Source organism: Trachypithecus francoisi, unplaced genomic scaffold, assembly GCF_009764315.1.
Source record: "Trachypithecus francoisi isolate TF-2019V2 unplaced genomic scaffold, Tfra_2.0 Lachesis_group17, whole genome shotgun sequence".
Taxonomy (NCBI): Eukaryota; Metazoa; Chordata; class Mammalia; order Primates; family Cercopithecidae; genus Trachypithecus; species Trachypithecus francoisi.
In genome coordinates this window covers 24,572,110-24,590,164 of record NW_022681462.1, presented here as the reverse complement: position 1 = coordinate 24,590,164, position 18,055 = coordinate 24,572,110, and the positions used below count along the sequence as shown (strand labels likewise).

The 18,055-nt window shown below is 51.7% G+C and overlaps 1 protein-coding gene across 3 annotated transcripts in view; it reads right to left on the bottom strand.

Moving 5' to 3' along the window:
* Positions 1-18,055, bottom strand: part of TET3 (tet methylcytosine dioxygenase 3) — a 125,798-nt gene that overhangs the window by 98,267 nt on the left and 9,476 nt on the right. For 2 of the 3 annotated variants that reach the window (XM_033175137.1, XM_033175138.1), the window contains exon 3: positions 9,490-9,546. In XM_033175137.1, the coding sequence (XP_033031028.1) occupies positions 9,490-9,546 (57 nt within the window). Of the gene's footprint in view, positions 1-9,489; positions 9,547-9,856; positions 15,867-18,055 lie in introns of those variants that run through there. The other variant, XM_033175139.1, reaches the window with a different exon arrangement.

Genomic DNA, 18,055 nt, shown 5'->3' with positions numbered 1-18,055 from the left:
GGGAGGCAGCAGTCTACAGATACAAGCATCAGCTCTAAAGTCAAATATCCCTGTCCTGGATTCCAGCTTCATCCCTTGTGAAACATCAACCTCCGGTCAAGCTCCTGGCCTGAATCTCAGTTTCCTTTCTGAAAGGTGGGGCTACTACCACCTGCCTCAGAGCTGTCCTGAGAACTCAAAGAGAACTATGAAAACTTTACCCCCGTGTGCCTGCCCCACACATGGAAAATGCTCAATAAATGAATGCTAGTTATTACATAGAGGAAAGTGTGCTGCAATGCAGCATGACTCCATTTCTATAAACAATACTAAACAGATATATAATATGTATAGGATAAAGTCTGGAGAGATATTCCAGTTAACAATGACTAATAGGGCCCGAGGAAGTGGCTCATGCCTATAATCCTAACACTTTGGGAGGTCAAGGAGGGTGGATCCCTTGAGCTCAGGAGTTCGAGACCAGCCTGGGCAACATGGTAAAACCCTGTCTCTACAAAAAATACAAAAATTAGCTGGGCCTAGTGGCATGTGCCTATAGTCCTAGCTACTCAGGAGGCTGAGGCAGGAGGATGGCTTGAGCCTGGGAAGTGGAGGCTGCAGTGAGCCGAAATCAAGCCACTGCACTCCAGCCTGGGTGGCAGGGCCAGACCCTGTCTCACAAAAAAAACCAAAAAACAAACAAAAAGAAATGACTAACTGGACTGCGAAATTATGGACAAAGTCCTCTCTTTTGCTCCCTTTTTTTTTTTTTTTCCTTTTGGTAGAGACGAGGGTCTCGCTATGCCGCCCGGGCTGATCTCAAACTCCTGACCTCAAGTGATCCTCCCACTTTGGCCTCCCAAAGTGCTGGGATTATGGCATGAGCCACCACACCCAGCCCTATCTCTATTTTCCAATTTTTCCAAAGAATATGTATTACTTACATAATCAAAAAAGAGAATACGAGGCCAAAAAAATTATATGGATTTTTGGATTCACCGAAGATAGGGGACTGGGACACCTAAGGCCCAGGTGGAAAAGAAACTAAAGGTGATAAGGGAGACAGTGACACTGGGGAGGGGCTAGAAGGGTGTCCCTACCCTGTGCTCTATCACAGGGAGAACCCACTCAGTTTCAGGAGCACCCACATAGGTGTGAAAAGTATTTAAAGGTATTCCAGTGGAGGCCAAGCTGAAGCCTTCCAGGCCCAAAGCCAGCACGTACTACTGTACTATGGCCTGGCCTGACCTTTGTCCAAATGCCATAGAAATTCTGGGCAATGGGAATGGGGCAAGAGTACTTGCTTCTTGATCCAGGTGCTGATTACGCAGGCATTTACTCTGAAAATTCACCAAACCATACACAGTATGTGCCTTTCTGTGTGTATACTATACTTCAATTTTTAAAGTGTTTTTTGTTTGTTTGGTTTTTTTTCTTTGAGACAGAGTCTCTCTCCGTCACCCAGGCTGGAGAGCAGTGGCGCGATCTTGGCTCACTGTAACCTCCACCTCCCAGGTTCAAGAGATTCTCCTGCCTCAGTCTCCTGAGTAGCTGGGATTACAGGCACCCACCACCGCGCTCATATAATTTTTAGTAGAGATGGGGTTTCTCCATGTTGGCCAGGCTGGTTTTCCACTCCTGACCTCATGATCTGGCCACCTCAGTCTCCCAAAGTGCTGGGATTACAGACATGAGCCATCATACCTGGCCTTAAAAGTTTGTAAAAATTAAAAACTGAGGAGAAAATTCAGTTTCTATCATTTGCTATAGTTTCCCACTTAAGTTCTGGTTTTAATAACTATGAACTCATGGAACAGTCTCATGGAACAGAACACTGAATCCAGTATTTTGTCTGACATATCGGTCTTCACTTTTGCAAACTCTGTATTGATTATCATTAAAAGTATCAACAAATGAGAAAAAATTTCTGGGGCAACCCAGGGATATGGGAGAGACAGGGAGACCCAAACTAGATACGGCAGCTGCTCTCAAATCTCACTGCACATTCAAATTACCTGGGGAGCTCTGAAAAATGCTGGGGCCCAGGTTCCACTTGGGACCAATAACAGTAGACTCCCAATAACAGCAGACTCTCGGGGTCTGGGGCCCAGGCATTGATAGTTTCTTTTCTGAAATCTCCTCAGATGATTCTAATATGCAGTTGGTGTTGAGAACCACCAAACTCGTTGAACCAGAGGGACTGGCCCCTGGAAACACTCTTGGCAAGTTGAAGCATAGCCCTGCCTGTCCCGGTGGTGGCTGTGGGGGTGGGCGCAGTTAGGTGAGGTGAGTTTAGGGATGAAGTGCTCTGGCACCCACCCAGGTCCTCCTCCACATCCGGCTTCCCCAGACCTCGGGCAAAGACCCAGCAGGGAGCAACGCCCCCCACATGGAGGCGGCAGAATCTGGAAGGTGACGGGGAGGAGCTTCCCAGGCTTCCCGGGTTGGACACGGAGCCCCAGCTTCTGGCTCCTAGCCAGGGTGTTCAGACTGCTTTGGCCCACTTGCCAGTACAGCCCTAAGACACACGCCGCTCCAACCACACAACCCCAGAGCTCAGCCCTAACTACTACCCAGGGTCCAAATGACGCCTCTGGGAACCCACAGCTGGAAAACAGGAAACCAAGGAGAAATAACAGTGGGAGGAAAGGCCACAGGGCCGAGGTCCCCATACAGCTCAACCATCAGGTAGCACCTGACTCAGGGACAAGTGGCAGGGCTAGTGAAGAGGGGGATGCCACATGGCCCACCTGCCCAGAGCTTCCAGCCCTCATACCTGAGGCTCCTATGCCACCCTCATCTTGAGCCCATTCTACCTAACTATGCAGCAGGAGCCCATGGGTTTGACTCTATCAGACAGCTACCCTGGCATCTTACACATTCCTTGGATGATTGACATAGAGCCCTGGGCACATGTCCTTAGAGGCCCTCTCTGTTCAGTCTAGGTCTTAGAGCTGAGATCAAAGCACAAGGGGCAGGACTAGGGATGGACTGAAGCCATGAAGAGTGTCCTAGGATGGAGAAGACAGCAGCAGACAGATCCCCAGTGCCAGGAAAAATATGGTGGACATCTCTTGGACACCACCTCCAGGGCTCCCCTGAAAACCCATTTCTGTATTCCTGCCCTAGAACTAGGGTGTAAGGCAACAATGATCCATGTGGTGAAGGCACAGTCTCCTTTCTCTGGGTCCAGCAGGACCGGATACAGTAGAGACAGCCCAGCCTGAACCTATTCAAGCCATCAGAGGAATGACTTGGCCAAAGAGTCACACTCAAGGGAGAAGATGCATCAGGGAAAGTTGGTCTTTGGATCCAGGCAGGATTCTAAGCTCAGAATCCCTTCCAGGGCCTCTCTCTGCCTCCTATAGGAGTTACCAGCGTCCCCTGGCTCTTCCCCATCTGCAGAGTGGCCAGCAGGAGTCAGAGATGGAACCTCCCCCAGGTACAGGAAGGTGGACTGGCAGGAAATGGCTCCTTCTGTAAATTCCATCTGCTTAGCAGGGCTAGGAACCAAGGCCTGCAGGCTAGAAAAACAGACTCCTGGGGCCAAGGATTTTGAGAGAGATGGTGGATGCTGCAGACGAGGCAAAGGAGGAAAACTCAGTCGGCAGGGCGCACAGCTCAGGAGCTCAGTGTCAGGGACAAGTTGCAAACCCTTTCAATGCCTTTGTTTCCTTTGCAAAGCCCATGAGGTTAGGATTACATGGGGAAAAATGCCTGGAGGCGGGGTTGAGAAATCCAATTACTTAAGCACCAAGGGCGTAAGAGTTCCAGGCCACAGAGGTAACCAGGATTTCTTTAGACCCTAATCTTCCTATCCTTGGAATGTTTGCCTCTTAAGGAATATTTCTGTGGCAAGATACTGTTACCTCCCCCCTACCCCTCCCTTCCTACTCTCCTCTAGCTAAGGCAGCCAGAATAGAAAAAAGTTAGTCATTTTTACTTTTTGTCTGATCTTTAGCATCTCAAATAAAAAGGCCATAGATCCTCAGCAAGAGAAAGTAGGGGGATGATGGTCAAACTCATACTGTCAGAAATATTAACATGTCTGTATTTACAGAAATCAGGGTAGAATTTGCAGTCAACCCCCAGAGGAAAAAGGGTATACCTCTAGGTTATTAAGAGCCACTGCATGGAAAAAGCTCAAAATTCAAGGTGCCCCCTGCCTGTGGCAATGGAGCTTTAGTCTCTTGCAGAGTCCAAGTCTACACCAGCATCTACAAGAGACTTGGCCTTCTCCCCAACTGTTCTCTTCTTCCAAGGCATACAATTCACACACATACAGTCCTGCCATTTCAGGGGCTCCAAGGGCTCTGAGGAGCCTCCATCAGACTCCCAGACTTGCAGAAGTGAAAGAGAAGGCAGGAGCCATCCTTATCTACAAAAGTTGAAATGCAAGTAAATCTTTTGGGGTACTCAGAGAACTTCTGGGACAAAAAGATTTCTACTCTTTCAAGCGGAGGCTTTGTCCCCAAGATGGAGGGTAGAGAAGACTGGAAAACTCATGTCCAGAAGGGGTGGGGAGGCATCAAAACAGAGACCCTATGCTCTCCCAGAAAAAAGTTCAAAAGCAGTGCTATTCAGGATATGGCCCGTAAACTGCTTAACACCAATCCACCACAACATAAATACAGGAACCAAGAGGAAGCCTTTAGGAACCTTTATAGCAATTTAAAGCTATCACGACATCCAAGGGCATGATCACATGGCTCGCCTCACTGAGTGTCTCACAGACCACTTTGGATGGTGCTGGGCCACACGTGCAGCAGCTGCAAACTCACTGTACAAAGTAAGTGAGACCATGTTTTGGTTTTGCAATCTTTTGCAAACACTGAAAAAAACAAAAACAAAAACAAAAACACAAAAACTGGTCCTTCCCCAGATTTAGTCTGAGAAAAACTTAACTTTGGAAAGCAACCCCCTTACTTTACCCAGAAAGCTGAAGTCCAAAGGCAGTAAGTGACTTTCTCCCCATGGCTAATGACAGAACCCAAGAGTAGGAGTAGCGTAGAAAACAGGGTGAAAGGAAACTAACAACCGCACTTCTCACCCTCCTCCTCTCGGTCAGTGGACCTCACTGAAGTCCCTGAAGCAGTAAGGGCTGTGGGACCCACACTCTAAATGAGTCAAAGGCAATTTCAGCTTCATGGTAGATTGCTCAGGCACAGTATTTCCATCCAGCTTTCGGAATCTCAAATCCAAAACATCTAACACCAACATGTGCCTTTCAAAACTAAGCTCCCTTCCCAGCTAGTCCATTTCTGACCCCACTGCCCTCCTCTGTCATTGCTAGATCCCGGAAACACTGACTTATGAAAACAAACTTGGCATGTTGAATCTTCCTTCAAAGTCCCTTGAGGTTTTCTGAGCCAGAGAGAAAGCAAATGTAAAGTGCTGGGTGCATCTGGGGTGAGGATTCTGTCTGCCATGTGCAAGTTCATAGCCCCAAACACAACGCTTAAGTCAAAAGCATTCAATATATAAAACACAAAAGCTGCCAGTGCTGGCTTTTCCACTCAAGAGTTATAATTTTAGGTAATAGTTCAGTCAATGTCTCTTCCAATGGTTTCATGAGATCAAATAATAATGATTTCTCTTATTTTTCAGGACCTAATACTGTACCTAGAAAATGATAAATGTTTGGTGGATGTTGAAAGACAAAGGTAAGAAGAAAGGGGGAGAAAATAGATAGGGATGGGGATAATAGTCCTAGAGAGTACAATAATCTACAGATTTTAATCCTCCAAGCTTTCCCTGCCTCCTATTTGCCTAAAGGCTTCCTAATCTAGCTCCTTCTCCGAAGCTATAGAGACACTGAGAACAAGGGGGAGTCCTCAGCTAACTGCCAGATGCCCGGGTGTGAGAGGAAATGAGGCCGAAAGCCCAAGAGGTCAAGGGTAGGAAAGAGGACTTAAGAGGATTGGGAGACCCAAAAACTGAGCCAAACCATAGTCCCTCCCATACTCCCTGCCCCCACCCCCATCCAGCCAAACCATTTGCTGTAGCCTCTGGGGTATGGGAGGACACTTGGCAAGACCACAAAGCCCATTTCTAGCAGAAACCTCCATCTGCAGCTGGAGGGAGCCCAGTGCCCAGGCCCCTCCTCACCAGGCCCAGCAAAAAGGCTGTAGTCGTCCTCACGGTGGTCCCTGAGGGCAGCTCCAGGGCCCCTGCACCACCGTGGACAGGAAGGCTCTCCCTTCAGCTCACTCATGTGTATATCATACAAGGCTCTCTCCCTCTCCCATGACATTCAAAAAGGGTGAGGGTCACCAAGGGAGATGGAGCTGAGCTCTGGACTCTAACTCCAGTTCTTATCAAGGATGGGGAAAGCCCCCTCTTTCTCTCCATCCTCAAATTCAATTGTGGAAATCTCTTGCTTAGTTCCTTCGCTTCTCTAGCTTGACATGCTCACCTGCTTCCCTATCTCCCCAAGCTGGCTGCTGCTTATAAACACACCCGAGAGAGAAGTGGCTGGAAGTAGGAAGAGCAGGCAAGAAAAAACTAATGGGAAGGACCCACAGTGTATAGAAAGTCAAGGATCACAGGTCCTTGAGAACAGGGAACTTTTTGCAGTGGTCAAAAGGAGAGACAGAAGGCAGAGATCCTGGGCACAATCCCAAAATAGTTTCCAGACATCCTCAGCCAGTCAAGGGCTCCCATGGGGCAGAGTGTGGGAGCCGTGTGGGAGCCTTGAAAGCAGGGCGGCCCGGTGTTCTCGGCACTGGACACTCACTCCTCTCCAGGCTGCCAACGAGGAGGTGGCAGCAACAGTGTCTGCTATAGCATGTTCCTTGAGATATCATGGGTAGACACGTAATGCACCAAACAATAAAACGTCAACTTGCATTTACCAAGCTCAACTCTGTGCCTATGCTAGAAACTATGTGGACTCATACACACATCATAGGTATTCTTGAAACCCTGGCAGGACTTAGCACACAGTATACGTGTCTATTCCCACTAGCTACTAGATACCATTCTCCCATGGAGCTTCCTCAACCAGCACCCATCTCATGGGAACACAGCTGCTGACACCCCCTTTGTCCTGTGTCCCAGAGCCTTGGTCTGATCTCACACCAGACCAAGATGAGCTCACCCATCAGACATATCCATCTTATACCACGACCTGAAAATGGGAGCGCCTCTGGCAAAACTGCCTCACCCTGGGTATATGGGACACTGCAGCCAACTAGCCACCCAAGGAAACTCTATGTGTGAAGGTGGCACCAGGGACAGAAGACTCAGACCTCAGTGTTTGTTGGCAGTGCCTGAGCTGCATATGATTCTCAGACAACTGAACAATAAAAACAAGCATAGATACAACCTGAGAGTTTTAAAAACTTAGCTGGCTCAGGCCCTACTCTGAGAAGGGGGAAGGAGGAAGACTTGTTAGGAAGGCTTCCTTTGGATTTTCAAGTAGCCCTTGCCGCACGTCCACAACACTAAGGGCTGGGGTATTAGGCTGGGAGCTTCCAGCAGGACTGCGGAAAACCAGCCTCCATCTGGGGCCAGCAGGCAGGGAGACACGGAGAACACGCTTGGAAAGAGCTGAAGAGAAGCGGGTCTGCCAGGGAGAGCCATCACTACAGCGGAAGGGGGTGCTTTCGGGAGTAAACAAACCTGCCAGCCCGTCCTTTCTCCCAGCAGAGGGAAGCTCTAGGCTGACAAGGCTGGAGATACAGAGGAGGGAGGGGCCTGCCCCCTCCCTGAGTCCATCTGTCCTCATCCCCTTGGCCTGCTTTCCCCAGGCTGGGAGACAGAGCAGGTCTACTCTATGATCTCTGTGCCCACACCCCTCCAACAGCACATGAGGTGATTACAACTCCTCCAGGCAGCAGCAGGAGGCAAGGGGAGGAAGCAGAGGTGGAACCTGGGGGTTCTGCTCCGGAGAAGAGTGTACAAAAGAGTGTGTAGTGAGAGCCAGCTTGAGGTGAGCTCAGCTCTCTCCTCCCCACCCACAGTATCACCCATATCAATTGCCCTCTGTCACCTCCGGACCTCCCACCACCTCATCCCAGGTGATCATCCACTACTCCCAGTCCCACCAAAGCACACCCACTAGACAGGGGAGCCGATGCCCCCTGGCTCTTCTCCTTCCCAGAAGCTGCTCTAGAAGCAAAATTCACACCTTTCCCCAAGCACTTCCTTGCCTCAACTTCCTTGGGACAAAGCCAGAGAACTATCCAGGCCCTCCTGATACACCCTGCAGCTTTGCCCAGAAGCCCCTATCCCCCACGTGGGAAGCAGAGCCCCTCCCTACCAGGATCCCTATCCAGTCAGTGAGGTGGCAGGATGCCACTTCCAGCACCTCCATGGAGCTTCCCACAGCTTTCCCAGGGGGCGGGAAGAGAATTTCCAGGGAGGAGACTAAGGGCATCTGGGGACACTCACAGCTCACCCACCTGCTACCCAAGCAACCAAGATCCCCAGCTCCCTGAAGACTCCTGCGGCTGAGGGGGCAGGTGGGCTGAGGCAGGGGCAGGAACACGCTTCCTCTCCGCTAGGAAGAGTCCCATAAGCCCTGACCCTGCCCACCTCCCCATGCTCCCTTCCAGCCTCTCTGCTCTTGGACTTGTGAGGCAGCCACACAGAGCCACCTCCCAATCTGTTTTCTCCGCCCCGGGCCAGCAGAGGATACTGCTGAGTAATCCCAAACTCACAGTGGCTCCTTAGCCCTGAAAAGGGGGACAAGCTCAAGGAAACCTACTGATCGGATCCATGCCAACCTGGGAGGAATATCTGTGATTTCCTAGTAATGGCTGATACTCCAATGGACTCTCCCCTCCCCTGCCCCAAATACCCCAGCTCCCCACCCCCGCCAGACAACCACAAGGAGAAGCTCTGTGCCCCCTTCTCTGCTTCCCACGCACCTGGGAACACTCTCTTCCCAGTCCCCTAGACACTAAGTCACACAGAGTAACAGCAGACGCCCGCCGGATTCTCAGTCATGATGTTGCATCAGCCCCCACCCTACCCAAAATATCCTCACCCCCACCACCTCCTCTCCTCTCCAGCCATCTCCATGGTGACAGCAGCATGACTAATGACACCCTATCAGCTTCAGACTCAGGAGCGCAATTCTCCCTCCCTCTTACGCCCCCCCCCCCCCCCCCCGCCACACTTCCCCCCCTCCCGGGATTTCTGCAGATTGGATGCAAACCAACAGTGCTAGGGACATTCTCGAGAGATTTCCAGAGGCAGGGGTGGGGAGTGGGTTGCATGTCTTAAAAAAAAACAAAACAAAACAAAACAAAAAAAACAGTTCAACAAACCAAACCCCAACTGCACCCAAAACCATCCAGCTGAGAAAGCAAAAAGAATCCAAACAAAATCCACACAGGCCTGAGAATTCATTGGCCGCCCACACCCCCGCCGCCCCTCCCCCTCAGCTGCTGCTACACACACAGTGGGAGATTAAGGGATCACCAGAGGAGACCCTTTATTTTTATCCAATCCGGTCAAACACTTCACCGCCACCACACACACGCACGCACACACACAAGGTACCTTGACAGCCGCTCCTTGTCCCCACGGCCCGGCTCCTTCACCAGCCTTTATTTCCACCTGCAAAAGAAGCCAGAGGAACGTGTGAGCCAGGCGGGTACCGGGAAGGCAGCAAAGTCCTCCTGCTACAGCCCCCCAAGCCCAGCTGGAGGGGAAGGAGGCGAACCGGAGGGGATGCAGCCTGGGAAAGAAAGGCTATCGGGGACCATCTTCCTGCCGCCAGCTGCCGCCCGGGTCACGGCAGACGGGCTCCTCCGCCTTCCAGTGTGTTTTTGTTTTCATTTCTCCTCTGAGAACCCCACCAAGATCCGAGAGGACGGCGACCCCCGGCCCGCGTCCGCCCGGCCATCCCCGGCCCCGCGCGCTCTACCTCGGCCGGCCTCCTCTGGTGCATCAGCCGGCGGGCCTCCCATTATCCCCGCCGGAGGGAGCGCGCGGAGGGAGGCACTGCAGAGGAGGCGGCGGCCAGCTGCCGGCTGCGCTCCCCTCCCCGCCGCCGGGCTGGTGTGCGAGGGGGCGGCGCGCTCGCTAGCCAATCCCCGCGGCCGGCCCTGCCCCCGCCCGGCGGACCTGCCCAGCCGGGAGGCGGGGGTGCCTCTGAGGGTGCTGCTGAGCCGCGCTGGCTGCTTCCCAGGCCCGCCGTGCCGCTCCCCAGCAGGCTGGGGCATCCCAGGGCACCCCCGGCCTCCTCCCGCGGGGACCCTGAAGGTAATACCCAGAAGGCATCCTCTGCGCCTCCAGGATCAAAGATGACAGACTGCGCCTCCGGGCGGAGCGGAGCAGACGCTGGGGGGATTCCCGCTTACCCACTATCTAACCCCAGCATCATCCTGGCAGAAGCTAGGACGGCACCGGGCCCTGTCACAAGGGCATGAGGTGCAGTAGCCCTTCATCCTCAAAAAAGAAGAAAAAGTCCAGGCAGCACGAACCTTTACTCCATTCTGCAGATGAGGAGATAAAATAAGTGAAACAACTTACCCAAGGTGACGCAGCCAGGAAACAGTAGAGCCGGGACTCTGAGCCAGGTCTGTCAGCTCTGAAGACCATACTCTTAACAGCTATGCAGCTCTCTGCTCCTCCCTGCTCCAGCGCCCACCTCAGAAAACAGGCTCCTCAGAGCCCACACCTCCTGTGTCAACCCTGCCCTCCTCCACACACACAAACACCTACACCTCACTCTAGGATCACCCCCCAGACCCGCCAGAACATACCCATCCAAGACAGCCTCCCCACCAACAACCCACAATGGGTTCTCCACTCTTGGAGGATCCCAAGGGTCCCCAGACCTCAGGGCTTCCCATATCTGGGAAAGGCAGAGGAGGGGAGGTAGCCGAGACTCCAAGAGCTCTGGCCTTCCAGTTTCCAGACTCAGCCTTTGAAAGCTGCATCAGGAGACTGAAAAGAGGGCAGGATGAGAAAGAACAGAGAAGGGAGAGTTGGGCCCTGCAATCCACTCCTGGATTTACTTCCTGGGCCACCCGGGGCACATCATTCCCCACCCCAGTCCCTCCCTGTAGCTGAACACCCCAGAGCTTCTACCTCCCAGGAAGTGACTTCTACACACTTCGGTACCCACAAACTCCAGGCTCCATCACTAGCTAGTTGTAACTTACCTCTCATATACTCTTTGCTCATCTTATAAAACCAAACTAGAAATAGCAGCTACCTCATCCAGTTGTGAGGATTCACTGCAGGTGAATCAATTTCTGGAAGAGCTCACTGGGTGCTCCTTCTCATTCTCACAGATGAATAAGCTGAGGCCAGGGAGAAGTGACTCACAGGATGAGATAGGATGTTTTGAGATCCCCTGACCCAGTGATTCGCTCTCCTACCCACTACACCACAGATGCCTAATTGCTGTCCCCTCCCCAGGGGCCCAAAGCGGGTACTCAGAACAGGATGGGCTGCCTGTGGAGAGACAGGAAAGCTGGCCTCCAGTGAGGAGACTCCAGGAGGCATTAGGGCCCAAATCTGCCTCCCCCTGTGAACAAAGGGCAGCCCTCCTGGGCTCCTCCCGGGGCAGGGAAGGAGGCAGGTGGTAAAGCATGGCAAGGAACAGTGTCCTGAGCACGGGTCAGGTGGAACAATGGGTTTCTGTGCCCCTCAACTTTGACAATGACCAGGCCAAGTGGAGTCCCTCCTTTATCCTGGTCCCCAAAACTGCCCTCACACGTACCCCCCATACAGTCTGCTGCTGGATAGGAGAGACAAACACTGCTTGGACAGTAACAACTAGTAGGATTGCTGCAGCGGCTGCCACAGTTTATCAAGCCCCTGCTACATGCCAGGCCCTTTGCCAACCATGTTGTAGGATCATCCTCATTTCACTTACCCCACATACAACCTCATCTCTAACAGGGCAATGGAAGGACTTCGCGATGTTAACTTGCCTGTCAATACAGCTGGTGAGTGGTGGGCTGGAATTCAAATCTAGGTCCTTCTCTTTCCAATTCTCTAAGTTCTGTCCGCCTCTGCCAACCCCAGGGAGATACAAAGAAGACCGAGGTCACTTGAACCCAATCACTTCCCTTTAAACTATGGATCTAGTAATGTTTTCATGTCTCAGAGACTTCCCGGTGCTGCTCTTTCTGCCTGGATCCCTCTCCACCTCCCCCGACCTGGCAAGCTAATGTGGTACAATACTTAGTTTAAACATTGCCTCCCCCTGCCAGTTTCTCAGATCGCCAAGCTCCCATGAGCATCATCCGCTCCTCCCAGGTCCTGACAGAGCAGTGTACTGCTTCTTCCAGGGCACCAGTCACAATGAAGCGTAGTTATTTATTTACACGGCAGTCCTCCCACGTGGGCGGGGGCCCTGTCTTCCCTACTTTCCTAGGCTCTGCACAGAGCTGGAATGTGCTGAGCCAAGTTTCTACACAAGGAGGGTGGAGAGGCAGGGGGCTGGGCACTGAGATGTGGAGGCCCCTCTCCTGGTCAGTCTTCTCCCTGAGGTCCTCAAGGTTCTGAGGGACACCTGCTGTCCTGGGAGGGCAGGACCTGCCAGAACTGAACTGTGATCTCCTCCCAGACTTGCTCAACCAGCACCTATCTTCCTCAGCAGCCTGAAGGAGCCACAGAGCCCAGTTCCCACCCCAACTCCTGGCTCCACTCACTTCCCTGTATAATTCAGTCCTACCCCAAACACAGGTCCCCACCCTGCCCTCCAGCAGCCCTCGGCTACACCAGAGAAGCAGCCCAGAAGAGGAGCCCATAGTCCCCCAGGCAGTCCATCTGCTCCCAACCCCATCTCACCCTGGCCTCATTCCCTCTTCTGAGGCTCGTGGAATGCCTGGGCTCAAGGGAGTCACAGAGGTGCATGCCAGGGCTACTCTGCCTCCAGCCGGTATGTTCTCCACTTCCCTCTTGATCCTCCTCCCATCTCTATCTGCCCCCTTTTCTAAATTTTGCACTTTACAGTGACCACTCACAGGTACTTAGAACCCCTCTGCATGGGGGCCAAGGGTCCCTCCCCTCCACACCTTCTGTCACAACCCCCAGACCCTACTGTGCTCCCAGCAGGAGGAATGGAGCCACAGCCCTCCCCACTGGAGAGGTGAATGGATTTACTCGCTTCCAGGACACGCAAAATGAATACCCACAGGCTGGATTCCACACAGATATTCAAAGACCAAGAAACACAGACATGACCAGACACATTCTTGGGGGGATTTACAAGAAATCAACCAAGCACCAACCCCATGTCAGGCCCCATACCGACAGCATGATATACTGTACATCTTACTTAACTCTCTAAACAAACCAATGAGACAGGAAATATTTGTGCCCATTTTACAGATGAAGAATTGGGATACAGAGAGGCTAAGTACCTTGCCCAAGGTCACACAGCCAGAAAATGAATGCACAGGGTTCTTGCCACCCCTTCACTTGCAGCAGCACAGCCAAGGCTGCTCTGTGTTGCTCTATGATTTTCATATCCACCTACCTCTTCTAGAGCTGGTAGAGGGTAGAGAGAGACAGGCTTCTCATCCTCTCTCACCATGGCTGTGTCTTGAATGAGGTCACTCTTCACAGGGCTTTACTTCAAAGCTCAGTTTAAGCCCTGCTTCCTCCAGGAAGCCTTCTCTGATTACACCAGTCTTCTGCCAACCAACAGCACTTCTAACATTTCTTATCTCACCCCTGGTACTGTTATTTGTCTCTCTGTGTGTCCTGCATCCCCAACCAGAATGACTGGAGCTGTGCCTCTCCAAAGCCCCTGCAGGGCTATGCCTACGTTCCACACACTGAAGGCACTTGGAATTGACTATGAGGGAAGTCTGTGACCTCCTTTTCTCTCCATCACACAAAGGATCCTGCCAAAAAAAACCCAACACCCCCTCCACCTTCAGAGCCTATGTTTGAAGTCCCCGGTGTCCACGCATCAATTTCCACCCAAGTAATTGCCGCCCATCACACACACATCATCCCCTATATTTGAAACTCTTTGCGGTTGTCATGGGAACTGCCTTTGCCTTCATTCACTGATCAGGCCTCACAATTAGCTTTGGCAGCGGAAGTCTGTGTCAACGACAATCACAGGGAGGAGGAGGCTGAGGAGGAGGAGGAGCAGCAGCAACAGAAGAAAAGATGCTCCTCTCCTTGGAGATGCAGCAGAACCAGACTGAACCAAGGCACCCAGCAACACTCAAGGGAAACAAGTCGGAGCCAGCCAACAATTCCATCTTGGTGCTTCCTACCAGCAAACAGCATGCATCCAGGGCCTCCCAGACTGACAGGTAGCAGGTGACACTCTGCCTATACCCTACATGCCCTTCAAGATGCTTGTGAAAAGGTCTTATAGTCTGTGAACCTCGTCAGGGTCTCCTCGCCCCAAATTCAACAGCCTTGAACCACCAAATGTTCTAGGACCTAAGCAGATAACAAGCGACTGTATGACGCTGTTGAGAAGGTGGGGCATGAATGCTGAGATAGAAACCTGGGTATAGCCCTAGCAGAAGACTTTCAAGAGGAATTAACACAAAGCATCTAACCTTCCATCTCTAGGATCCTCAGGCGGTACCCAGCAATCTGTCCTCATCCTTCCACACCCCTGCCGCCAGCATCAGGTAGCATCTCTACACACTGCAAGATCAGGGAGGTGCTTCCCCCTCCTGGAAGACCTTCTCCTCCTCATCCTTCACATGTCACTATACTCTCAAGACATGTCCCTTCCCTTCCTGGCTGGGCTCTATGGGCCCAAAGGTGACTAAGGCCAGTCTCTGCCCTCAAGGCATCCCTCCCTTTTAGCCCTATCAGAATGTACTGTAATTATTTGTTTTCATGCTTGTCTCCCTCCCCAGACAGCAAGATCATTAAGGACAGACAGAGTTAATGTGCCTCCCTTTACTTACCGCTCAGACTCAGTGCAGCACCCAGCAAACAGCTAGTCCCAGCCAAGGTTTGCTGAATGGGGCCAGGAGGGCCATCTGCCTGTCTGTAGGTCAAAGCAGATGATGTCCTGCCTCGGGAAACTGAAGCAGCACCAGAGAGAGGGGCTGGCCGCCTCCAGTACAAGGGACCTTGTAGATCCTGGGACCCAGGATACACCAGGAAGGTGTCTCTCTCTCCTTGTCCTCCTGGCACCAGCTCTTCTCCCACTGGCCCTCACAACCCCCTCTCCCCTCACTGCACCTCACCCCATCCTGCAGTATGAACACAGTACAGGTGGGACCCAGCCCTCACAGTAAGAATCTGCCATCCCTCTCTCTTCTAGAGCTCCAGGATCATTCCCAGCATCATTAAGGGAACTGGGGCACACAGAGCTTACCTTAAAGGGCAGATCAATCAATAAAAAATAGGACAGGAGAGAGCCACCCATGTTCTCCCCACAAGAAAAACTCAGCAGTGGAGCAGACTCTAGTCTAATACTTTGTTACTTCTTTTTGACCCAGCACCTCCGTACTCCTTTCCTGAGACTTCCCCGAACCAGCAGTAATTAGGAGGGGCAGGAGGCATGGGGGACCCACAGTCTGGCCAATACCACCAAATAATTCCATCCAATGCAACTCCCCATCCATTCTGAGAATCTAGAATTGCTGCTCTAGCAGCAGTGAGAGGTGCCTTATTTTGTCCACTAACACCCTCGTTAGGTATGGTAGAGGTAGGACACAACAGAGCTAGAATTCATACAAGTCACAGCCAGCAGTGCAGGAACGGCCATCAACAGTGCCCCAGCTGCATACTTGTGCTACCTGAAGCAAGCAGGCAACAAACCCCCATACCTGTGGCCACCCGAAGGCCAGCCAGTGATCTTACAATGGGCTGCCAGCCTTCTTTTTGACCCTTCCCTCAGTAGTTAACAAAAACTTAGGTTATCCAGCCAGTCATGGTGGCTCACGCCTGTAAGCCCAGCACTTTGGGAGGCCGAGGCAGGCAGATCACCTGAGGTCCAGGAGTTCAAGATCAGCCTGGCCAACATGGCGAAACCCTGTCTCTACTAAAAATACAAAAATTAGTCAGGTGTGGTGGTGCCTGCCTGTAATCCCAGCTACTTGGGAGGCTAAGGCACAAGAATTGCTCAAATCCAGGATTGGAGGTAGCAGTGAGCCAAGGTCATGCCACTGTACTCCAGCCTGGGGGACAGAGCGAGACTCTTGTCTCAAAATGAAAAAAAAAAAAAAATCTTAGGTTATCAGATTTCCTATGCAAATGACCGGAGACAAGGCCACCAAGGGATGTGTCCACCCTGGGTGTGGCAACTGTGCAGTGCCTATGCCCTGCACAGACAAAGGCAGACGCCCACAGCAACTCTAAAGTGCTCTCCCAGAAACAGCCAGCCAGGCTGTAGCAGGGCTCAAAAGGAAGACAAAGGGGTCTCTTTCCTTTCCAATACCTCCTCTCTTCCTGAGCATCGTCCCCTCATTCCAAAAAGCAGCTGTAAAGAAGTGAAGGGGAATGGAGTGGAAAATTAGTGACAACTCCTGAGACCCTGGACCTGGTCTTCTGGCCCACCCAGTCACCACATTGTCCCTTCCAGAACAAGAAACCCCATGACAGAGAGGAAAACTCTGGCAGGACCCAGGAGATAAGTTTGGAGCTGGAAGTCAACATGAACACAGCTCAGTGGGGCTGCTGACCAAGACTGTAGGTGGGGAGGAGTCATTTTCCCCACTAGGGATCCAGACAGCCTCTGGGTGGTGCACACCACCTCACTCCTGTCCCTGTGCTCTCCCATAGCAGACAAGTAAAGCATGGCCGTGCCTTCAAGGAGAAGCAGTGGACTGTGCAGTGGGTTAGAACCCAGGAAAGTACTGTCCAGAGACCTCACCACTTACTTTGGGGTGGAGGCTGGGATCCCAAACCCTGAGAGCTGCCAATTCAGAAGCTATTTCCCCAACCTAAAAAGAACCCTTGGTGAGGGTTCAGGGACCACATAGGGTCACTCTAAGGCTGGCTCCCAGCACTGTCCTATAGAACCTCCTGTGATGGCAGAAATGCTATCTGCACTGTCTAATACATAAGCCACAAGCCACTAGCCACATGTGGCTGACAAGCATTTGAAAGTCGACTAGTATGACTGAGTCACTGAATATAATCTTAACTAATTTAAATTTAAATTTAAATAGCTATCTGTGGCCGATGGCAACTATATTAGACGGCTCAGGTAGAGCATGCTTCTTAAATCTGGGGAGGTCCTGAATACTCTTGACAATCTGCTAAAAACCATGGACCCTCTCCCCTGAGAAAACACACCCCTGCACATTCACATAACATTTGGCTGAAATTTTCAAAAAAGTTCACAGACCTTACCCCAACAGAGGTCTGAGATTAGGTCTAGGTCTAAGATTAAGTCTAAAAGTTGGCCAAAATGCTGCAGTCTAAGATAGATGCCTCTCTTGCATGTAGTTGTCTAAAAAAACATGAAAATAGGCCGGGTGCAGTGGCTCACGCCTATAATCCCAGCACTCTGGGCGGCCAAGGTGGGTGGATCACCTGAGGTCAGGAGTTCAAGATCAGATTGGCCAACATGGTGAAACCCTGTCTCTATTAAAAATACAAAAATTAGCCAGACATGGTGGTATACACCTGCAGTCCCAGCTACTTGAGAGGCTGAGGCAGGAGAATCACTTGAACCATGAGGCGGAGGTTGCAGTGAGCTGAGATCATGCCACTGTACTCCAGCCTGAGTAACAAAGCAAGACTCTGTCAAAACAAACAGACAAAAAACAAAAACAAAAACAAAACATGAAAATAGACCTGATAGGCCAGGCGCAGTGGCTCATGCCTGTAATCCCAGTGGCTTTGGGAGGCCAAGGCGAGTGGATCACCTGAGGTCAGGAGTTTGAGACCAGCCTGACCAACATGGGGGAAACCCCGTCTCCACTAAAAATACAAAATAAGCTAGGCATGGTGATGCGTGCCTGTAATCTCAGCTACCCAGAAGACTGAGGCAGGAGAATTGCTCGAACCTGGGAGGTGGAGGTTGCAGTGAGCCAAGATCGCACCACTGCACTCCAGCCTGGGGGACAGAGGGAGACTCCATATCAAAAACAAAACAAAACAAAACAAAAAATAGACCTGATAATATACTTCACATAATCTTAGCAAGAGACCGCCAAATGTGAATCTT